Source organism: Euprymna scolopes, chromosome 2 (genome assembly GCF_053919585.1).
Source record: "Euprymna scolopes isolate OS-2025 chromosome 2, ASM5391958v1, whole genome shotgun sequence".
Classification (NCBI taxonomy): domain Eukaryota; kingdom Metazoa; phylum Mollusca; class Cephalopoda; order Sepiida; family Sepiolidae; genus Euprymna; species Euprymna scolopes.
In genome coordinates this window covers 27,640,718-27,666,713 of record NC_136483.1, presented here as the reverse complement: position 1 = coordinate 27,666,713, position 25,996 = coordinate 27,640,718, and the positions used below count along the sequence as shown (strand labels likewise).

General features: G+C 33.7%; 1 protein-coding gene across 1 annotated transcript in view; it reads right to left on the bottom strand.

The window, feature by feature from the left end:
* Positions 1–25,996, bottom strand: part of LOC145290224 (XK-related protein 6-like) — a 63,949-nt gene that overhangs the window by 13,612 nt on the left and 24,341 nt on the right. The window contains exon 2 of the mRNA XM_080136469.1: positions 22,040–22,236. Within this exon, the coding sequence (XP_079992595.1) occupies positions 22,040–22,236 (197 nt within the window). The remainder of the gene's footprint in view (positions 1–22,039; positions 22,237–25,996) is intronic.

Sequence of the window (25,996 nt, the reverse complement as noted above, 5' to 3'; positions counted from 1 at the left end):
CAGACAACCTCTCTTGTCAAAAGCTTTCTACAGATCTACAAAATCAAAATACAAGTTGTTCTTATGAAAGGTGCTTCTCTGGTATTTATCTTAGGATAAAAATATTTTGCCTCTTTGTGCAATCATGTGTGTTAAATTGATGATTGTGCATTAATTTCTTCGGAATTTAATTTACTTTACAATTCCTTTCCAACGGATAAGCAACTGGGATAAAGCAAAATTCTCCTTAATGATGTATTTAACACTGTCCTTACAATCTTTACCTTAAAAAAGTCACCTCAAATAACTGATAGTGTGTAGATGATTTTATAAAGATTATAAAGATGCTTGCATGCAATGCTCATTTACGTCTTTTTTTAAATTATTTCTTTTTTGTAAAACAGTTGCTTGTTTCTTCATTGCATTTGATATAGAGGAGTATGCTTGCCACTCTGGCTACCCTTCAACTATTTATCTTTTATAATTATATATTCATCAACAATAGCAACATTTTTTCTATTGTTAACATGACTCATCACAATACAACTTTCCATTTTTCTCACATCCAAAGTCATTCATTACTCTCGCCAACCAACCTCATCATAAACACACATGGCCACACATACCCTTTATTTCCATTCTCAATTGGTCAAAAATTATGGAATTTGGGCTCAACTTATAAACACTTGTTTTTATCTTTAAACATTTTCTTTGATATTTTTTGTAATTTAAAAATGATTCCATGCACAACTGTTTCACTCCACAACTGAGAAATGGTTTTTATAAACCTTCAATAGAGAATATATTCATGAATCAATTAAATGCAAAAAATATACACGACATAACATTAAAAAGTAGGAAGAAGAGAAAAAAATTAAACTTAATAGGTCGATAGGTTTTATGGGTGTTAACCCTTGTAAATTCATGCCAAAACTATATGTATATTTGCTCGTGTTTTTATATACTAATAAGTGACCAGCTACCAAAGCCAAGCGCTACTCAAAGATAACAAATGATGAACATTACTATGAGAGGATTGGAAATGATGGATGAAATATGTAGAATTTTATTACTTAAGAGGACGACTTGATATGTATTTATTGATATTGGATTTCAAGATGATCATATTGTAGTCAGCTGGGAAGCACTCCTGTGATATTGTGTACAGCAGATGAGAAGTTCTTGGAAATAATCTTTGTTCATGGACATTCTGTTTGGTTTAAAATACATAGAAGAAAGGAAATTACTTTGTATTGGTTGTAGCTAGACGAGTTTTTGCTGTGAATGTTTTGTTGAGAAGGTAACCAGAGATTAGATTCCAGCTGAGCACCTATCATGAAAATCTTGAGAGAGTATAAAAAGACTAGCAACATCCTTGTGAGAAAGAGGCTGTAGGGAAAAGAGATCATCCGCCACTAGATTGCAAAGTCAATTTTGTATTGTATTAAATCAAGAAAGAGTGCTTAGAATGACACCTCCCCAGATGTGACAACAAGGACTTATCTAACTTATATGAGCGGAAGTGTTGCCCCACAAGTCAAGTGTCTTCTAAAACAATATCCAACAAATTTTCCAGCAATCTTAGCAATAAAGTTGATGTAAGTCTTCATTTCATGTCGGAAATTCACCCTAGGAATTTATAAAATGAAGGAGAAATCCATTCATTTCAAATGGGAGGAGGATGAAAATCTGAACATTGATAATGAAAGGAGTAAAACTGGTTTTAAATGTAACAAACTATTTTTACCCCATCATTGCACCAAATGCTCCAAGTCAGAAGACAAATTATCAGAAAGATCCTGATCATCAATGCTCTTCAAAGTGCTATCATAAACAGTTATTGTCTGCATAGATGTCTCATGAAGCAAATCTTAGTAGGGGGTTATTTGATTCTTGTTAGAATTTTTGCAGAATATAAACTTAATAGCAGTAATTAGCCAATTAAATATATTGGATGCTCTGCAGGGCACATTCTCTTTGAGCATGTAATGCAGAGAAACTTCAGAGATTAAAGATTTGAAGTAAACTCAGTCAGCTCTTGAGTATCAAAACAAATTGCAATGAAAAGGGATATCCAGTGTCTTCCTAAACTTGGATTTGATCTTAAGACAAACGAGTGATTAGAGGAGATAGAATAGTAAATATATACTGTTCAGGGTAAGTTGTCAAAGAAAGATATAGGTCTGTACATCTTAGAAACGAATATATGAGTCCTTATCTTGACAGGTATCTACTGTTAAGGGCTTCAGTAGAAATGGAAATAATAGTTACTAAGGAATAACGCCTTACTCATAAAAGCTTCCAAATTGTGCTCTTACAATCACATTCAGTTTCATGTCATATCTAGGATAAAGTTAATGATTGAAAATATACTAATAAAAATGTTATATTAAAAAAAAAACAATGAAAAAATAGAAAACAAAAAGAGAAGTAAACTTATATTATCTTTGGAAATATTTCTGTTCAACCTTTTTTCTATCACAGGGATTAGCAAGTACAAACAATCCTTTATTTTCTAATAATTTAAAGCACAATAAACTATTTTCTGACAGAGCTAATGAACTCTTTTAGTGCATTAATGTGCCATGAAGCACAGTTTAGAAAACAGTGTCAATGACATGATCACCTATAAATTAGAGAATGTAGGCCATCACATATGTCAGCTGGTACAGCTATTCAGGAGGAAAAGATTAGAAAAAATAATGTTAGATTTATTTAATGTATTGCAAATTAAACAAATGAAATAAAATAAATACAAAAACAGATCTGTAAACGTATTTTGGCAAAATATTATATATATGTACTAGCAGGCCACTCGATATTGCCCGGTCGTAAATATGCTTAAATATGATATTTTGATTAATGCAGATTTCGTATTTATCATATTGGACCCAATATATAGTAATAAGTTAATAAGTTAAAAAAAAAGAAAAAGGAAAATGACTGATGCGCCACCACATCAAAACCAAAATGTTTAGCTTACAATTTACTTTTTCCTTTGATGTTAATGCCTGAGCTATGAAGACAGGTTTGCTCCAAGGCAAAACGTTATGTTATGTATGTATATTCGTAATGCCGTAATTTAACCTTCACCTGGCAAATTCTGTTTTTTTTTTTTTTAAAATTTTTCACACTTTTGCACCAATTTTCCTTGGCTAAAACCCAAATATAAAATTTTGCAAGGGTTCAAATACTCTACATATTAAGTTTCATGTCTGTAAACCAAAAACTGACAGAAAAGTTTGGTAGGCAAAATTTTTTAAACAAATATAGATACGCACACATAAATATATATATAGAAAGAGGTTTATGCTTACTATAATCCTTTTACGCAAATATTATACAAGTATAAATCATGTAGAATATCTGTATGAATATAATTACAAAAGATCAGTCATGAAACTTAGAACTATTTTAACTTGGGGTATCTAGATCATGATCAAAGTGAAAGTCACACTTTTGATAACTTCGATTCTGTTCATCATAGAAATATAATACTTGTCAATAAAGACATGTATCTTATATGACCTCTATCATAAACTTAAAAAAATCTAGTCATAGTTGAATTTTTGACAAATTTTCAAGTTCTAATTTAAAGTTTTTGTACAGATTTGACGCTTTTTTTAAAAATAGTTTTTGAGAAATCAAAGTTTCCATTGCATAACTTTGAGAATACTTCATACAATAGGGCAAAGATTCCGGTAAGATTTGGTTCATTATATTGTCAGACAGATACATATGGTCTCACAACTGACGTTGTTCTAGTTAACTATGAGGCATGAGTTTGAGGTTAATAGTTCAGACGATTTTAAAAGTCCATTATTTAACTTCTGTCATGGTATTATTTGAACTACCTTTATCATCTTTAGTGTTATTCCCACAATGTTTCGGCTGATGTAATATACGAATGGCTTCAAATCTATCTTGTTGAACTAAGGGAATCTGTACAAAATTCCAAATGAAACTCTTTATTTAATCCATGGAAGTAGCATGCTTGTGTTCCATCAGTTATGACCGGTAGTTTTAAGTAATTCACAATTGTATTTTTAGCATTAGCTGCATATGAATGACCAAAAGAATGTAATTTAGAACTGATCTGAAATATTCAAATTTTCAACAGGCAAGAGATGTATATATTATGTCCCTCCAAAAACTTAAAATGTCAAAAATATTAATTTATTAATGTCTGATACTTACTGTTAAAATTTCATAACAATCCAATTCACGAATGTGGGCTATAATCAACTAAACTCCAACCTCTGTCCCATCGCCAAAACATGGCATCCTTGTGCCTGTTTTACAAGTATTTCAATGGCAAGTGCTCTGACGAACTTCAAGCACTAGTACCCTCTTAACAATACTTTCAACACACCTGACAAGCAACAAAATCCCACCCCTACACTGTAGAGATCCATAGATGCCATAAAGCCTTCTACTCAGATAGCTTTTTCCCCTCAGACTACTGCACTCTGATATTCCCTCCTGGGCCCTGCTTCCCTGAGTGTACTGACATGAAGAAATTCAAGTGTAATATCAACAGATATCTCTCTGCCCAACTCCATAAATAGTATCCCTGCAAATCTGGTCTCAAATAGTAGCTCATCATACTTTGTGCATTGTTTGAGGTGAAATGACAATATAATAAATTAAAAAATTAAAAAATATATATATTTAGTTTCATTTAGTTTTAGACAGGTTAGTATCCCTTCTAAAACTAAATGGAACTAAATATAGTCCACATTATCCATCTTTTTGATTAGCCTAGCAGCTGTGTTTCAAAATTCATAATGATCAGATAATTAGCCTAGGAGTAAGTCCTGTAGACAGAAATATATAAGCATAGAAACATATCTAACTTTATATAATTAGAAATATACACATACATATTAGAGGCTCGGTTCTCTGTTAACCTGTGAAGCATAAGTTTGAAACATTTTTAGATGCACCAACACGTTTCTATAAGAGCCTCAGCACATCAGATCTAAGTTTGAAATATCATTTTCATTCCTAACTATGCAGGCTAAATAATTTTTTTTTTTTTTTTAACTCTTTTTTGCTCCAAACAAGGTATACTGCCAGTTGGTTATAAGGGGCTACTATTTGGGAGCGTGTCTAACAGGGAATTGTAAGGATTTGAGCAGCAAGATGTTTGTTCACATTACATTTAATCTTCTGCAGGTTAGTACAGCCAGGGAAGCAGGAAACAGGGAGGGAATTATCAAGTCTGAGGGGAGAAACTATTAGAGAAGAAGGCTTTCCGGCATGTAGTGACCTGAACAGTAAAGGGGTTGGATTTTGCTGGTTGTCAGGTTAGTCAGGAGTATGTATGGCAAGGGAGCATAAGTGCTACAAGTTCTTCATGCATTCTATTAAAGTACTTGTCAAAGAAACACAGAGATGCAACATTGTGGAGATGGGACAGAGGTTGGAGCTTGGCCGATAGTGCAGGACCGATTAGATTTGAAATATATCCAATCATCTAGAACTGTTGGTTAATTATGATCAAGTCTGAAATATAGTTTTTGTTTGTCACATTTTTCTTGTTTGAAATTACATTTTTTATTGCTGAACATACAGACTGAATGAATACATGTTGAGAATAGCTTTTATTAGATTTCAACTGTTGGATAAGAATTTGCTCACTTCTAGAAGAAGTGCTGCATGAACAACAATCGCAACAATATTACCCAATGTAAACACCTTTCGGCTAATTAAAGGTAAGGAAAGGAGTTGCGTTGCACAACAACCTGAATCAACAAAGGTGTGCCAAAGTATTTGTGCTGAGGCAGTTAATTTCAAGAAAGGCGAGATAATCCTTGGCTGTATAGAGCGACATCTTGAAATTAATTTAGTGGGAATTTACTTTACTTGCTTTGTCCTATCAGGTAACTCAAGGTTGCTTTTAGAAGTGGAGGCTCGGTGTCTAAAAATGCTCCGGGGTATTTAAAAGAAAATAATCCAGTTTGTGTGGCACTTCCTCACAGCAAAGGCGGCCATAAAGTAGGCTGTTAGTATGCTCAAAATGAGTCAAATGTATCACAACAAAATAGTCGTATTATTAAACTATTATAGTGGAAAACAATGAACACTCAACAGTTGAATGACTATGAATCAAGTTCAATGCACTCTGAAATATTTGAGCTTTCAAATGGTTTGCTTTTGTTGTTTGTTTTTAAATCACAGCAACCATTTTGGGATTATTTAATGCCGAATCTAGTATTTTGGAAAAAACGTTTATTCTACAAGTTGTTTATATCTTCAAATATTTAGCCATAGTGTTTGGTTTGGTTGTTTTGACTTTGCAGGACATAATTGAGTTTTACAAAGTGAAAAGGAAAAACAGAAACAATGTTTAATACACTTTGGTCAGGAAGCTAGTACCTTTGGACAACTTGATCTGGTAGCCTCAGATGCTGTAACAGGTATTACCACCCCAACTCAAAGTGGACCTTAGAGCAGTCATAATTAAGAAGCAACTTCATATTTCCCACAGCTCTCAAATGGAAATGTATTACTGGATGCCTTTTTATGTTATACCCAGTGCTAAACTTTCAAGTGGGAGATTGTGCTTGCATCTTCCTAAATATTTAAAATTCTCTAATATTTGATGAATATTAACAGATGTTTAATATTTACTGGAAAATTTCACAAAGAGATTTCATCCCCTAATTTGCCTCCTTTGCATAAGGCTATTATATCAAAAAATATTAAATTTTGAGGTTGGCCCATGCTGAAAATAAGAGGCATAAGCACCCCTTCTCTTCCTCCGATATGGAGAAAATAACATCTTGTACTTTTAACTATTTATCTCATATATGTAGTTATTATTGGGGGTTTTAATTATTAAATTTATAAATGATGTTTATATGTCGATATCATTTCATAACCATGAATTCACAACCATGTACTTACATAGAAGCAAGAATCTTGTGTTTCTTAAAGTTGTTTTCTGGGGAAGGAGGAGGTTGTAAATAATATTGTCTATGCACAAACACTGAAAAGAAAGTACTATTTTATAGGAATAAAAGCATTTATAAGTAAAATAATTTTTCCACGTAACAGTGTTAATATTAGCATTTAATTAGAAGAAAAACAGAACATTTTGTGGAGAATCCGACTCAGAATTAGAATAAATTATTTACAATAGATATGGGATTTTCGATATTAAAAAAACAATCTAAAAAGGGTTGATATGCAGAGAAAACTAACAACTAAAACTATTTGAAAAGAGTTGAGCTATTTGGATTATTCAAACAACTATTCTGATCTTGGTTGTGATTTTTACATTTCAGCCAATGTCATCTCTAACCTTCTCCATCTAAATCTTTTTGAACTGAAGAATTTTTGTGGAACACATTAAGTAATTGCTAACATTTTTGTCACATGTCAACGCTAACACAAAAATGCTTTTCCAAATTTAAAATGCAGTTTCATTAAGATTTTGGCCTGATGAACTCCAGCCTGTCTCAAACTATAACTGAAACATGCATGCATATATGCTGCCAGAAATGTTTGTATAAATAAAGATTTATACTAAATTTTTTAATCTTTTATTGTTTTTACTTGGGAGTCACCACTTATCAAGGCCTGAAGGTCACTTGACGACAAAGGTTAATGAATGTAAGGCGGTAGTGTAGTAATTGTGAATAGTATAAATTGGGTAGAATTTGATTATTTATGGAGATGGCTCAACAAGAACTTGTTTACATTGGATTGAAGGCTACCATGTTGTATTAAACTGGGAAGCATGACAGTGGAACAGTGTTCCACAGACGGGCAGTTCTGGGAAAAAAGACTGTCCATGGAATTTGCATTTAGATTTAGGCACAGATAGAATGTGGTGGAAATCGTAACTAGTCGAATGTTTTTGTGAAAGTTTGGCAAGGAGGAACCATAGATTGGAGTTCAGTCGAGCACTTGCCATGAAAATAACGATAGAACAGAGACAGACTCACAAGGTCTCTTCCGTGGGAAAGAAGTTGCAAGGAAGAGAAAGAGCATCACCTACTAGGTTTCGAAATTGGTTTTGAACTCTATTAAGGCTGGATGGCACTCATCGGGCTGCTCCTGCCCAGATAAATGTTTCTGAATTTTTTAAATAAGGATTGATTATTTATATTATTTGGATCCTTTGGACTACTGTTCTTATCTTGAACATTATTTTTGCAATGTTTCACATAGCGGATAAAGTAATTGGTAAAATTCAGTTGTAAAGTTAAACTCTTCTGAAGGTTGAAGGTTCAATTCTTAGTGTAGACAACACTCAAAACTACAACTGCGAATTACTTAAGACTTCTACCCAGTCATGGCTGACGAAACGAGAGCATGCTACTCTCATGAGTTAAATAAAGGGTTCTGTTCGAGATTCTGTGCAGATTCTAGAAAGATTTCAGAGTTCGACAGAATACACCTGAAAAAGGTCAAAGGTTACATTGACCGAAACCTTGTGAAACTAACACTCAAGATGAGAACAATAGTCTGAAGAATCCAAATAATATAAATAAAAATACCAATCTACTTGTTCTTGAATAATATTGTATAAATGTAGTAAGATTCATAGGTTTTTTTATCCAGTTCTTATGAAAATAAATCCATCTGGAATAAAAGACAAAAATTACTTGTGTATGTTTTTTTTTTCAAACAATGATGAAATAAAAACAACGATATGGTACATAATTTTGTTTTTGTACAGACGTTTATGTTTCTCAAGACATGAAATTCATTTTATGTGTTTCACAAAGTAAAATAGAAATTTTAATTTTACCATTATTTATGAATTCATCTAATTTCATCTAAAATTATTCTGTTGTTGACATTCTTAACCTGATCTGGCAACTTCCTGAACTTAAGCTCCAATTCTCCAGCGTAAAACCTCAGTAAGAACTCGTCTTTCTATCAACACTGCAAGGAACTATTTCTTCCTCTGTGTACCAAAAATCAAATGGAACATCCATGAACAGAGTTTATTTCCAAGAACTTCAATCTATGGAACATATTATCATATGAATGTTTTCTATAAACTACAACATGGTCGTTTTCAAGTCTAATATCAATAGACATCTATCAATTCGCCTTATGAGTTAACCATAGTTCTCGATCCTTCCTTTTTTTTATTTTTTTTTTATTTTGTTCTAGCCAAACATTTACTCGCTACCTCATACATTCCAACCCAGAGATCTTTTCAAGATTCTAACTGTCCCATTAAGTGCAATTGTTTGTATCTCTTTTGCACTTAGTTCACCGGGTATATTTGCCATGTAGGTTTGAAAATTCTTTTTCATCAGTCTGGTAGTTCCTATAATTACTGGAGATCTTCCCTAAGATTCCAGTTTCTGTTCATGTAGTACGTTAACATTTCGTTATCTTTTTCCTCTTACATCTGTTTAACCAAGCATCATTGGGGACGCTAGTACTAAGGTTGCTTCTTGTCCCATATCACTATGTCAGGTTTAATAGGTCCATTTTCTAGGTACAATTGTAGGAATTTCATAGCCATAGTGGATGGTGTATGACTTATTTCCAACTGTTTTTTCTGGTAAACATGTTCCTAGGACTTTCCTTTTATAGTACTGTTCTATCATGCCAATGAAAATCTCACTTACGTATATTCTTGAGTAGCTTTGAACTTTGATAGTGATGTTTCATTAGGATAAAAAACAACTTAATTTGGTTTTTCAAACCTGCATTGCCAATAATTTTCTAGAATGAAAAGAAATATTTAAAAAAAAAATATCCACCATTTATTTACATTTACTAAATGCATTAGAATATAGGAATTTCTAGTAAAGGCATATATTTAAAAAAAAAATGGAAAATGGTAATGATTTCCAGATTCAGTAAAGGAAAACTGGCCTAAAACCAAGTATTATATGTTCTAACTTGAAAACAGCACATTCATCCATTTCATTGGAATAGATATAAGCTATCATTTGCACTATTGATAAAATGTCAGTTTGTCTTCAATGTATCGTTTTGTAAGGTACACCTAAAATAGTTATTTCACTTGAACTGAAGAAAGCAGAGTTCCTATTTACAATGTCTCCCCACAGGACAGAGTGAGACACCAGGGTCGTTTTTTAATGTGGAGAAAAGGAACAAAAATAAAAATCGTCTCAGCCGTAAAGGATTTTTTCTCCACTGACAGAGAACAAGAAATTGAAGTGCAGCATCTGAAGAACAGATACAACACTTTGATCTTGTCCCAAAGGCCAAACCAATCCTGGAAATAGGCATGTTCACCATGACAGTTTGGAAAGTAAACAATACGAGTCTATTGACTTTAATCATTTCGTAGCCAGTGGCTTCTACATTACTATTTAATCTACAAGTTTGTTAAATAAATATGTTAATGGTTATACTTCATTAATCATTGTAACATGTATCAATAGATGTAACATGTTTACAATATGCATTTCAGCATAAAATAATTTACAAATGGTTTGGCAAAAGATCAATTTTTATTTTTAGATTATTTGGAGCACAACATTTATTGATTGGCTTTATTCCGATAACATGGTACCTGTCAAAAAAAACCAAAAAAAAAAAAAAACCAAACAACAGAAAAAAAAAAAAAAAAAAAAACACAGCTAAGATTTATGAACTTTCCCCTCAGTCTGTTTTGTCTATTGTTTAATTCTTTTGTAGCAATAACACATTCTAATTGTATTATGTACTAATGTTCTTTGATATAAATGAATAGGTGTACCATTGGAGTGATTTGGCCCTTATCTAATTAGAATTTCTGGCATATGAACATCAACTAGACAGACTACTTCTTACAGTATCCAAATGACTTTATTCCCAGAGAGAGAGAGAGAGAGAGAGAGAGAGAGGAAGAGAGAGAGAGAGTTACAGCCAGTATACCATTCAGATCAGATGTATTTCATTGGTGTCCTTAAATAATGATATGGCAAATCTCTCTTAAAATAAAAACTGATTGTAGATGTTTAATACCATTTTTTAGGACAGACCAAGAAAAGGTATTTTCATTTGAAAATAAAATATCACCTGTTGATTAACTGTTGGGATCAGATAAACTTTCTATAGCAACCCACAATTATTTTAATTATAATGGAGAACGATTAATCTTTCTTATAGATTTGTCATTTGTCCAGATTTTCAAAACGTTGATGGATGAAAAGTTAATTCCTCGCTGCCTTATTTAAAAAAAAAAAAAAAAATGAGCACAAAATCTTATTTAAGTCCCATGTTCAATCAATTGAATTCCCTTCTTGCTGACTTGGATAAACAAAGTGGCTGGACAAGTAATCATATTTTTTTCTCTTTTGAACGGTTGGTTCAAAGCCTGTAAAACACTTGATTGATTATATGATCCAGTGAATGTCTTCAAACGTCGTTGATTAGCTGGAGAAAAGGTGTCAAGTCTAAGAGAGAATTTTAAGGAGGGAATTATGATTAGAGGTTGGCACGGTCAAACTGTATTAATACCAACCTTCAACAAGTGGTACGAACTTGTTCTATTTGGGAAATTCATTTTACCTGTCCTGGAATGAGTATTTTTCAAATATATATATATATATATATATATATATATATATATATATATATATATATATATATATATAAATTCGTATTCCTGTCTGTTTGTTTGTTCACAGTTTGATTAATATACACAAAACGTTTCTTAGTTTAATCTTTCATTTATTTCTATATATAGTATCATTCTTGCAAAATGTACAATTAAGGGATCACCTCATTTGCCTTTTACATTAAAAATCGATTTTACTAAATAGCAGTATCTTGGTTAATGTTTTTAGCGAGAGAATTGTTTTAAGTGTTCTATTTAAAATTGTTATTTAATAAACTTTAAACAACAATTATATTGATACTAAATTTAATTTAATTTATTTGGAATTATTATTTCCAACATCGACGTTTTTAAAAACTTGTTTTTAGAGTCATTTGCCCTTAGACACTTCTAAATATGATTTAGAAAAAAGAACAAACTCTCATAATAAATAATTTTGAAATAATTTTGTAATTTCAATAAATTTCTAGCTGGAAAAATAATTCCGTGTAGATAGAAAAACGTTTGGCTTTTATTGGGCTTTTAAATATTAAAAAAAACACTTACGAAAAAACTAAAGATTTCATTTGTTTGTTTTTATTATTCTTTAAACGGCTATACAGAAATCGGTAAATTTTTACGATGTGACCCAGCGTCGTTTAACACCTCAAAAAAGATGAAGATCTACTGCCCTTCCTCTAAATTCAACACTTTTTTCTTTTTACACGTTAATCTCTTCGATTACAAACTTAACTTTCTAATTTAAAAAAAAGGTAATGTTCTACGACATGACCCAGCATCATTTAATCCCTTAGAAAAAAATAATAATAATTTACTTTTTTTTGGCCTAATACGTTTAAACAGCCTTTATAAATAATATGAAAGAAGAAATTTTGAAAAAAAAATTTAACATTTTAGAGTGGAGGATCACTTTTCTATATAAATTTAACGTAAAATGAGCACCCACTCTTTGGCCATCAAATGCTCAACAAGACATGTCACCTCTAGCATTTTTCCAGTTTGCCGATTGAGGGAAGGAGGGACAAAATATGACAAATACAATTTGTTTTTCTTTTTTTGATGGTGGGGAGGGGGGAGGAATTACATTTGAAACATAAGATAACGATAAATGTAATTAATTTTTATGAGACCATTCGTACTTTCACCTAACAATTTCATAAACAAAACAAACCCCAGAATGTGACAAATTCCATTGAGGAGGGGGATTACATTAGAAAAATTACTGCAGAATCTTTGACTTCTTCGAATTTAAACTTTTAAAAACAAAAAGGCTCCCCCTCCCCTCGAAAAAGAAAAAAAAAAGAAAATTGAAAAAACCCGTTTATAAATGTTATTTTTTTTAGGTTCACAGTGACCATCCCAAGTTATATTTTCCCCTTCATTCGCATGCCGGGTTCGAGCCTGCCTACTTGATTAATTTTTTTTTTTTTTTTTTTTTTGCGATCGCACGGGCATTCACTGCTATTTTTTTTTTTTTTTTTTGTGAGCTCAATATCCGGAGAATAGTTTCTTCTCTTTGTATCCCTTCTGACAAAATATCTGGTTGAAAGGGTATCAGGTACTTCTTTTTTGGGGCGATTACATTTACATGTTTTTATCCGTTCTTTTATTTTTGAAATTGTTGTGGGAATATTCACGTTGCCTATGATGAAAATGATTAGTATAGCAGGTGTGTTTCAAACGGAACTTCATGTCAATTCAAGCAACACCGAGTACCCATGCTAGTATATATATTTGGTGATGAAAATAAAAATTGAATACATTACAATATTTATTAATCCATCAAAAATTCTAGACTAGGAATTATATTAAAAAATTCTTAACTCATAGATTTTCAAAGATAGACTCTTTTCATCAGAAGGTAAACATCAGTAAAAATTAAAAATATCACTAATTAACATAAATTGAAAATAAAAACATCTTTTAAAAAAAGGCATTTTTAATAGAATAAAAATATGAAAAACAAAAAAAACATTTTTCAATAAAATAAAAATATGAAAAACACTAATATGCAAAAATTTAAATGTAATATGATAGAAATCTCATTGCTAAACTCGTTACATAGTGTCCCTGTAGATACCGTGCCAAATAGTAGCCCCTTAGGTTCAAGTAGTAATGTGCCTTGTTAGCGGTAAAAACAAAATATAATCAATGAAGTTTTCAGATTCCACATCTAAATTCCTTATAAAAAAACAACATTAATTAATTGATGAAAACAGTAATCGAAATAATGTATCTAATTCTTGATGTCAGAAATTCAGGCAATGATTTGAAAACAATTTTAATGTTTTGTTTTGCTACAAAATTCATGTGTTACACAGATAGCTTTATTTTTTTTAAATATAAGTATATTTTCTTAATCTTTTGAAAAGTAAAACATTTTACTTTATCTGGAGATTATACTAATAAGAGGATAAGGATTCTGAACATCAAAATCGATAAAACTAATCTCTGTACATCACTTCTATCCATGTTTCATCACATTTTTACACACTACGCAGACTGACAAGGTTTTCAATGATGGTTCATTTGGTTGTTTTTTGCATAACAACCATTTTAGAGTTCCTATTTACAATGCCTCCCCATGGGACAGAGTTAGACACCAGGGTCGTTTTTTAATGTGAAGTAAAGGAACAAAAATAAAAATTATCTCAGTCGTGAAGGATTTCTCCTCCACTGACAGAACAAGAAATTGAAGTGTAGCATCTGAAGAACAGATACTACACTTTGATCTTGTCCTGAAGGCCAAGTACGGTTGTTAGAGTTATTTAATGTTGAATCCAGTCATTTTTGTAAAAGTTTTTATGCTTCAAGTTCTTTATATTTTTCAAATATTTATTTATAGTGTTTGGTTGTTTTATAGAGGAATATTGTTTTTGTTTTGGGATTTGCAGAACATGATTGAGTTTTACAAAGAGAAGGGAAAACCACATCAATGTTCAGAATATTCTAGATCAGGAAACTGGTATACCTGACCTGGTACAATTAGTGTTTTCCATGGATAATTGTGTTGTCAGCATAAATATCGACAAATGATCTCTAGATATGATTTGAAAAATCACTGATGACTATCAAGGAGAAGGCAACTATTATAAATCAGTGCAAAAACAAATAAAAGAAACCAAAAATTAGAAAAATAAAACTTGAGTCATTTGCAATATTCTTGAAATAAGCTGTCACCATCTACATTATTTACATGGTTTGGACTGCTATCTTCATATTAGGTGAAAAAGAACCTTTACAGGAACTTGTAAATAAAAAAGATCAGTATTAAGAAAAATGGCACCCAGAAAATTATATTAATAGATTACTTTTCATTTCACTACCTGTTTGCTAAATAATAAAAAAGGTGTTAATCTTCCAAAGACTACTTAAATAAATCATACATTTGCAATATCTAATCAGGTACAAGGCAGTGTCATATATGCTCATCCATCTATAATATAAATCTCACCTATCTGTTTAAATATATGTATGTATGCATGTTTATATGTCTGCCTAAAACTTTTGGCAGAGGTGACGGATTTTCACGAGATCTGTATTGTTTTGAAGCTCAGCCCTTCAGATGACAAATATTGAAAACTTGGCTAAAAACATTAATTCCTTCACCCTCAACTGGGCACTTTTCTACAGGGAGGGGTCGCTTTTTTCGCCAATATTTTGGAAATTCATCCCCTCTTTTCGATTGACTAGCCTTAATTTAAATCTTCATCGTTTCCAGTTTGGTGATAGACACTACGACAAAGACATCACGTTTTTTTTCACATTATTTTCCTCCATCGCGATACAGGTTCGTGCCTGCCTGCCTACTACCACTTTTTTTTTTTTTTTTTTCGCTCAACACACAACCTCCAAATAGGCGGGTAACATAATAAATAAAATCCAGTTAAAAATTAGAGAGTATATTGGAGACAGATTATCTCCGATAGGATTGGATTGATGAGGAGAGTATGATATTGAAAGACTCAAAACTTCCTGATGACCCAAACAAAAAATATAGCTACTCTTATTCACCCCAAACAAAGTATATTGCCACTTGAACATAAGGGGTTACTATTTGGGACCATGTCTACAGACACACTAGGAAAGAATTTGAGAAATGAGATGTCTATTCACATTACATTTAAACTTTCAACATATTAGTACAATCAGGGAAGCAAGAAAATAATTAAAAAGTGCAAACAAATATGAATTTTGGAATTTTTTTTTTTTTTTTTTTTTTTTTTTTTATTACATTTTCACCCCAAACAAGGCAAATTGCCACTTTGGTGTAGGGGGCTACTATCAGGGGCAACAAATACTGGGGTACTATGTAGGGATTTGGGCAGCAAGGTGTCGGTTCACGTTACACTTGAACTTCTGCACGTCAGTACTGTTGGGGAAGCAGGGACCTGGAATGGAATTCCAGGGTCTTGCGGTTCTGGGGAAGAAACTATTGGAGTAAAAAGATCTTTTACATCTAGGGACCTCTACAGTGTGGGGGTGGGATCTAGTAGCCTGTCGGGTTTGTCGGGGGTGCTCGCGTCGTGGGGGCACAAGTGATTGCAGTTCGTCAGAGCATTCACCACTAAAATACTTGTAGAAAAGGCAGAGGGATGCAACATTTCGTCGATGGGACAGAGGCTGAAGCTTAGATGCCAGTTCAGGGCCTATCAGGTTTGCGACTCTCTTTTGAACCTTGTCAAGGAGCGAGAGACTAGTAGCAGATGCACCAGCCCAGATGTGGCAGCAATACTCCATACATGGGCGAATGGTGGCCTTATAGAGGTACAGGATACTTTCGGGTGTTAGTAGTTTTCTAGCACGGTAGAGAGAGCCTACCTTTCTTGCAGTGGCCCTGGCAATGCCTTCAATGTAATTGTTCCAACTCATGTTTCCTGTGAACGTTAGGCCAAGGAGTTTGAAAGATGGACTCTCAGATAAAGAGTCGTTGGCCATTGCTATGGGTGGTAGAGAGGGTTTCTTGTAATTATTGAATGAAACTAGTTTAGTCTTGGCAGCATTGAACGCGACCAACCACTTTTGTCCCCATTCCACTACAGATTGGAGGTCTTCCTCTAGTGTTTCTGCCATTTCTTTAGAAATGTGTTCATTCGTCTTCCTGTCGTGTCTGCCATAGAGTGTAGTGTCATCAGCATATATACCCATCTCAGAGGCAATGTTGTCGGGGAGGTCATTTATGAATATCAGGAACAATAGAGGTCCAAGGATAGAACCCTGGGGCACTCCCGCATTTATATCATATTGTTTAGATGTGCGACCGTCGAGGACTACCTGGATTTTTCTCTTATCTAAGAAGGATTTAATTATGTTAAGTATTCTACCAGTGATACCGTATGATCTGATTTTACTGAGGAGACCCTCATGCCATACCCTGTCAAAAGCCTTAGATATATCTAGAGCTACCGCTCTGCCTTCCCCCGCTTTGTCCAGTGAATGGTATATACGTTCAGAGATCACAGTGAGGATGTCTGCTGTGGAACGGGCTTGTCTAAATCCATATTGTTTGTCAGTCAGTAGTTTCGCATCTGTAAGATGATGGACTAGAGCATGGTTAATTATGGTCTTAAATATTTTTGCAAAAAGTGGGAGGAGGCTAATGGGGCGATAATTTGATGGGTCAGTCCTTTCGCCAGAATTCTTGAATACTGGTACAACAGAAGCAGTTTTCCAACAGCCCGGAAAGCAAGCTTCATTAAGACATTTGTTGTAGAGTTTGGAGAGAACTGGAGCTACTTCGGCTGAGCACTTTTTTAATAGCACAGCTGGGATAAGATCGGGTCCACATGCTTTTGAGGTGTCAAGGTTTTTTATGATAGCATGCACCTGAGCAGGGGTGGTTTTCAGATCGTCTAGTGTGGCATCTGTCCGCATAGGAAAGTCAGGTAGGGGGTGGTTGGAAGGGTCCAGTGTGGAGTTTGAGGCAAACCGACTGGCAAGCATGTTAGCCTTGTCGGTTGCTGAGGAGACAATCTCGTGATTGTTGGTTAGTGGGGGAATTGTTGATTGCCCATTATTTACTACACTGTTGTAGATTTTCCAGAAGTCTCGAGTTCCTAGTTTTTGTGCTTCGATGCGCTTTTTAGTGGTTTCCGTAAATTCTCTCTTAGCTGTCGCTATTTCTTTCTTAACGTTATTTCTAGCTTCTATATACTTCAGTCTGTTTGAATTGGACTTATGTCGGTTAAACCTACGGTATGCATGCTGCTTTTGAGTAATGGCAGTTGCACAAGTCGACGTAAACCATTGGGGAGAGTGGGGCTTGCTATAAAATTTCCACATGGGAACATGCGCTTCGATTGCAGTTTTGAACCAGTCAGTGGTCTCGTTTGCACACTGTTCAGCAGGGAGAGAGAAAATATTTTTCCATGGAGCATCTCTAATTAGTTCCCTGATGGCTTCCCAGTCAGCCTTATTATAATATCTCGTTGTTTTGAGCACTGGCTCTTCAGTTTTGGGTCTAGAGTTTAGGGCGATTTCAACCATTATCACTGCATGATCAGCGTTCCCGAGTGGGCTGTGGGCCTTCATTATGCAGTCATCGGGAACTGTGGTCAAAAACAGATCTAGAAGTGATGCGTGTTGTTCTTCCTGGTCAGGGAAACGGGTTGGAAACGTAACAATTTGTGATAGGGAGTGAGATATAGCGAAGCTATGGGTTGTGCTGCCCGCTGCATCTGTGTGAGTAGAGAATCCAAGCCAGTTTTTGTGGTGGACATTAAAGTCACCAAACACATGTATTTGTGCGCTAGTGTCGAGGGACAGTGCCGTGTCTATGCTGTCAGATACTTTGTTTATTATGGAGCAGTCCTGAGTCGAGGGAGAGCGGTAGAGAAAATAATAGTAGCTAATACTGTGTTGCACGTTTAGTCTAAAGCACATAAAGGCTTGATCATCTGTTTCTAGGTTTGTTTCTCTAGTCAAGGGAAGGGTATTACGAATGTAAACTCCAAGTCCGTGCATATGTCTGTCAGAGTCCTTACGGCAGAGTGGGAGATATCCAGGCATGTTAAAGTGGTTAGAGGGAATGGAGGAGTGTAGGTTAGTCTCACTTAGTGCTAAGATATCCGGGGTATTTGTTAAGAGAAATGCTTCAACATCAGCTAAGTTAGTTCTAAGCCCACGGATATTTGTGAATGAGAGCCTCAAGGGAGGAGGCAAGTTGAATTTGTTTGTCCCTAATCCTGGTTTAAGCTTATTTTTAGATTGTACTGTCGTCATATTTTTTAAAGAGTTTCGGTAAGGGGGAGCTAAACAAGAGGTTATGCGGAGCTTCAGACATGCATCACAAGTAGACCATCAGCTGACCTTTCTCCAATTAGGATTGTGGCCTCAGGAAAGCCCACCGGGGATGAGTGCAGGGTCCCTTTCCATGCGCGTCATGGCACTGCAAACAACCCGATATTATTCAACTGTTGATGGAGCAGCCGCTCTAAGCGCTACCAAAGAGTTAGGGCTCCTGTACTACCAGTCGGGAACAGCAGCCAGGAACTGTCAATCCGGTACCCTCAACCCTTTAGAAGAAGGTCAACCCAATCTAATCGCTCAGGCATATCTTATACTCAAGCACTCCCAAATGTTCAGTTTTAGGGGTGGGGCATGCTGGGAATGGGGAAGAACGGCGTTCATTGCCCTAGCCAGGAAACAAGATCTACCGCTGGGTGTTTCTGTCGAATCACTGAGATAGTGTCTCTGCGCTTGACTAATAGGCAAATGACTGTGGAATGCACACTTTGCACAAAGGTATCGCAAGCAATTAAATACTGTGCTTGGAAACATTCATATTTAGCAATAGTTGCCAAAATTAATTGCCATTTCTTCTGTTTTTAGTGAGATCTTACTTTTATATCAGTTAGGAAGGTCATTCACCGAGACATTCCATCAATACTTGGAAACAATGGCACAAAACTAACTAGGCGCAACTGTAAAGTCTACACTGAGAAACTCTTGACCTTTTATTTTATCTGGTTATCAAAAGACTGACTCCTCGGACATGGAAAACGTCCTTTCAACAACAAAAATATTCTTGTTAAGATCAACACAATAGTTGACTGCTTTTTTTTTTCTATAATTCTAGCTATACACACATATATATATATAAATATATATATTAAAAAAATAGTACTTCAATGTAAAAATTTTGCCAATAGTAAAGGAAGCGAGAGTTATGCGGCTACTGAAGGTAAACCAAAGATCAACTTTCTACTCTCCTTGAATATATATTACACACACAAATGGGGTGTTGCAGAAAAATATGACACTTGACAAATGAAAACAAAATAAGCAATAAAAGCAGAAGTTGTATCCTACACTTTATATTTTCTGTTCTCACCTCAATCCAGAGTACCTTTTTTGGGGAGCTGGGTTTCCCCACATTAAAAACTGACCTTCTGTCTAACTGCCCTAATAAGGAGTCAAGTAAATAACTAAACAGTGATAACATATTTTTCTATTGCTTTGTTTCATGTGATAAACAATAGGATAATTCTTTCCATTCTGGCAATAAATTTTGGAAAAGCTATCAGTGCAATGTCAGCAATACTAACATCTGTTTTTAATGTTGCAATTAGTGAAATGTCTTACTAGCACACGAGAAAGAGACCAAACAACAATGAATTATGGGTAATTTTTTATGTAAAAGCAAAGACAAAATGCAAAATCCAGATTTTTTTTTCATGTGACATGTCAACTTAGAGTTAAGGCATTGACTAGTGAAGAATTTATTCCCATTTCAAATACTTTTATTTGATCAATCGGTTTAATATAATTTCTCATAATTAGAATTAAGTAGCATGGCTACCTGGCGTTATCCAGCGGCATGAAAAACAAAATAGAAGAGTTAAAAAGGATATGCAGCATCTTTAAAATCTCTCTCTCTTCTACTTTGCTTTATCACTCTCTATATCTTTCTCTCTCTCATCCATCTGCTCTTTCACCCTACCTAGTTAAAGATCTTTTTCTGGCAGAAGACAAATACTACACTTTCATATCCTATATACTCACTAAACAGGTTTCACTTCTATTTATCATCATATAGCATACACATATCTGATACACTCTTCTCTTGATTGACAGTGGTAACACTCTGCTGGTTAGTAATGACATAAGTACCCTGAACTTACTTAAGATATAGTGCATTAACAGAATCCATGTTTTTCTTATTGGCTGTCCATCATTATCCGATGATGATGTTCTTGTAATTTGCTGATGTTGAGTAAAATCCTTATTCCAATTTTGATCAAGATCTATTAAGTGACTTAGATTCTAGAAAATATCAAAAATGGAAGGTTTAAGGAGTTAAAAAGAAATTGAAATTCAGGGAATTTTGCTTCATTGGTGTCTCATGACGGATTCAAATTCAATGCATATATGAAATATTTTAATTTTTGAATGGGTGGTTGTGCCCATACTATGCCCCCTTAAAAACCCTTCAAAATACTGAAAAATAATTTAGGGAATAAAAAACAAATTCATAGTTTTATTTCAATTCAAGCTAGGCCGAAAAGCTGCTGAAACAGCTTGCGATATCAACAAAGCATTTGGTCCAGGAACCACTACTGAACGCACATCACAATGGTGGTTTAAGAAATTTCATGGTGGTGATGAGAGTCTTAAAGATGATGTTGACACCAATCAATTAAGAGCCTTAGTTGAAGCCAATCCATGCATAACTGTTTGAGAACTTGCTTTTTGAATTAAATGTAATGTATACAATGATTTTCAACCACTTGAGAGAGAGATTGGAAAGACAAAAAATCCTGATAAATGGGTGCCTCACGAATTGAACAAGATCCAAAAGAAACACCATTATAAAGTTTCATCTTCCGTTCTTTTATGTAACAAGAACAACCAGTTTCTCAATCGGGTTGTGACTTGCGATGAAAAGTGAGTTTTTTACAATAACTAGTGACACTCAGCTCAGTGGTTAAATGTAACACTTCCCGAATCCAGATTTGAATCAAAAGAAGATCATGCTGACTGTTTGATGATCTGTGACAAGTCTCATCCATCATCTACTAATTTTATTGTAGCTTTTTAGTTATTTGCATCTTGAACTAAATTTTCTAACTTCAAGAAATTAGTAATGTGCACAGACATCAGTAACATTCATCAAGATTATCATTCACACAGCTTCTGGAGAGAGGCTGGTCTGAAAACCTTTGTTTGCTCTCAACGAGACAATGTCTCTATATTGTCTCTGTTTTGTCAACAGTGTTTTACCTCTGCTCCTTGCCGTAACTGTATGTCACCCATCTTTCATTCAACCCTAAGAATTATTCTGTTTTACAGATCTGGGCTATCAACGCAGTCAATGCAGCTTTTGTCAACATTAACACTAGCTAACTGAATCGCCATTTACATTAACACTATTCAATATTATGACTGTATCTATTGCGTTTTAATAAATACAATGTCAGATAAAAGACAACAAAAGATACAGACATAAAACTAACCTCTTTAACTGGAACATTTTTTTATGTTACTTCGCTAACGAATTAGAAAAGTACTCACCTATGCCTACGGGAGGGTCATTGACCAACAGAAAGAGCTGGAGGGTCATCTGGGGAGCACTCTCCATGAAGCACTCAAAGAGTCGAAGTAAACAGGCATCAGCATCTTCCCGTAACATCCAACGATAGTAGTATTCCTTCATTTTACGATCGGTCGCTTTCAAGCTCTTGTTGCCATAGCGGATGGATTCAATGTTTCTGAAAGAGACAAAATAAAGCATTATCAAATGAGAGATAGTGAAGAAGGATGGGAGAGAAAAAAAGAGATAGAGAAGACTTGAATTCAAAAACATTTTTGACTTCCACTTTCTGTTTAATGGAAGTCATAACAGTGTAAACCAAGGAAAAGTATCTTTTGATTAATGTTTATGTAATTTCAGTTAAATTTTCAAAGTTTACAGAAAAATAAACTAGTCTTTACTTTAAAATGCTTCTTTTTCAGAATGGTTTTATTTTTAATAAAATATGTTATAATCAAAATATATTTTTTTAGTCTTTACTTTAAATTTTTTTTTTTATTACACATCATAAAAAACATATCCGATAAAGAATATCCCCCCTTCAAAGAAAAAAAGACTTTAAACTCACATTAAAATTTAACAGAGTATTTGTAATATAAAATAAACAGCTAAAATATTACATATCCAAAGTATTTTATTTCAGCAAAAAATTTGAAGAAAAAGATCAATTATTAAATGTTCAATTACAAATAAACTAAAAACCGTTACGTAAACATTAATCTAAAGGTATTTTTCCTTGGTATACATACGCATAACGTCCAGTAAACAGAAAGCAGAAATCAAAATGACACAATTTTTTAAATTTTTATTTAACCGGCTTTGATTGGTTTAGTATGATCAAATGTTAGAAGCGATGGTCATATTTGGAATAGTCAACAGTTAGTATTTAATTGTGGTGAACCTATTCAGCGCTGCCGAGAAAAATTATAATTAAAAGCTAATATTTAATTTCTTACAAATAAGCTTTTAACTACAAGAAATTAAAACCCAATTCAGATACATGGAGTCAAGATAAAGCCACAAGATCAAAGTTTCCAGACTCTGTGTTCCCATCTAGCTAGGTTGATAAGCAATTTTCTTTAGGTTGGGTAGATAAAGATTATCTAATTATGATAAGAATAAAAAATCCTTATTATAATTAGATGATAATAGATTAGATTAATCATAAAGGTAAAACAAATAAAAAGATTGCTTGAAATGCAAATAAACAACTAGTTTACTTTCATTTCTGATTACCTATTCCAGTGAACTAAAAATATAATGGAAGGTTCAAGTTCAACACTTGTACACGTTACAAAGCTGCCTTTGTTTTCTTATGAAAATGTTTTGTTTTTTTAAATAACTCATTTTAGTTTTTTCTTATAACATTTTCCCATTCTTTATTTTTAAGTTGTTCTGTAAAAGATCAAGAATTTGTTCTTGTTTTTAAATGTGAAGCTGTAAAAAGCATAGAGAGTTGAAATGAGGTCATCATTGGAAATAGGTTGAGAACCATTGCACTAGATAACATCAAAAGGAATATCTACTACAATTGCTGCATTGAAAAAATACACAGCTTGCAAAATATGTTGGTAAAGAATAGAATGGTTCACCAAAGACACGAGAGAAAAATTCCAGAATGATTTGCACGTTTTACGAGTGGTGCAAAAAGGAAAATATGTGCGCATATTATCACCTTTCAAACACATTTAAAAAATGAAATCATCTGATCAGCAAAAATGGTGATTACTGATATCAGATTAATCACCAAAGTAAATTTCAACTTTTCTCATTTTAAAATGAATTATGTCGTCATGCGGACTAAAACAGTATTTCACATTATTTGCACTATTCTCCTCATCTTCATTATTATTCTCACAATATTTGAGCTGATAAAAATACATGACAAGAAAATTAGAAATTTATCAGAATTTGAGAATCTTTCTGTTGAACTCTGGAATCTATATGGAATTTTGAATGCATATATTTATTAATCGACAGGAGTAGTTTGCTCTCATTCTGGTGGTTACTATAAAATAAAAAAGATATCCGACTTGGAAGACAGAGAGTAATCTGTCACAAATCCTCAGTCAAAACAAGGACCACCTACAAACCACCAATAGCTATGGCTAAAGATAAATTACCTGAAATTACTTTGTTCAAACTCCTTAGCGTAACATTCACAGAGAACGAGCTGGAACAGATACATCGAGGGCATTGGCAAGGCTGCTGTCAGGAAGGTGGTTCCTATTTACAATGCCTCCCCACGAGACAGACTCCAGGGTCGTTTTTTAACGTGGAGAAAAGGAACAAAAATTAAAAATTGTCTCAGTCGTGAAGGATTTCTCCTCCACTAACAGAACAAGAAATTGAAGTGCAGCATCTGAAGAACAGATATTACACTTTGATCTTTGGCCCGAAGGTGGTTTCTCTCTACCGGGCTAGAAAGTTACTTATGCCTGAAAGTATCCTGTGCCTCTATAAGGTCACCATTCGCCCATTCTTGTAAATATTAAAGGAAACGAGCTTAGTCTTGGCAGCATTGAACGTTACACCTTTTTGACTTCATTCCTCTATAGACTGGAGGTCTTCCTCTAGGGTTTCCACCATTTCTTGGATATGTGTTCATTCGTTTTCACCTCGTGCTTGTTATAGAGTATGGTGTCCCCAGCAAATATATCCATCTCAGAGACAATTTTATCAGGGAGGTCATTTATGAGTATTAAAAATAATAAAGGTCCAAGGATCGACCCTGAGGTACACCCGCATTTATATCATATTGTTTTGATGTACGACCATCAAGAATAACCTGGCTTCTTCTCTTATTTTAGGAAGTTGCTAACGTACTCAGCCTGTTTTAACTCTTCATCTCCTTTTTATCTCTACCTTAATATATCTACTCATAGTTTTTTTGTCTTTTTCTTTATGGGAATAGCTCCATAAAAGGCATGAAGTCACACCTAATGTAATGAGCTAACAAGAATGAAAGATGATCATCACAAAGACAGGAGCTGCCTATTAATCATAGTACTGAAAAGGTAAGAGTAAAACAGTCAGCAGGAAGAGACCAAGAACTGTTATGACTTATGTTGTCGCTATAGAAAATAAGAAATTAACAATACATATGTTTACTATCATATAGTCTACAACGTTTGTTGCTATCAATTGGAAAAAATAGGATTAGCTCTTTTACTAGAGAGAAAAAGTGATTTGATTGAAATTTTTAAAATCAATAAAAACATTTCTACCTATGGTAGACAAATCTATATTATTCATATTATTTGGATTCATCGGACCACTGTTCTTATTTTGAGTGTCATTTTCACAAAGTAACGCAAGATCTATATTTCTCTTTTTCTGTCCATTCCATTTTTTCTCAGAAACTACTGAGCCAATTTGGCCAAAACTTTGTATGGACCCTTGTTATGACAAGGTGCAGCCAACTAAGTATAATGGTATCCATTCAATGCACATGTAGGGATAAACAGGGATTATTATTTAATGCAAAAATGAGCATAAATTTAACCATTTTCAACCATTAATTTGGCATAAAACACTAATTCTAAGTCAATGGGCTATATCTTCAGTCAATTTTTAACAGGCTAAAAAGTTTAGTTATTTAATATTTTCCTCAATGTTATTTTTTCAAGGCAGATTTCAAAACGTAGATCTAAAAAATATTTAGTAGAGTAACATTTTTAAACCAGTTGCTAGGTCGGATTAAGAACAGCAATAACAGAAAATATTTATAATGCTAAAAAATTGGAATATAGAGTATTTATTTTTAATTATCGGATGAAATATTTAACAGCATATATATATATATATATATATATATAGTAATGATGCATTAATAACGTGAATGTTTTATGCAATCTAAATCAGCTGAAATACATGTCTACCCCAGTTGAAAACAATTTCTCCACAAAAAGAAAAAAAAAAAAAAATCGGGGTTGAAA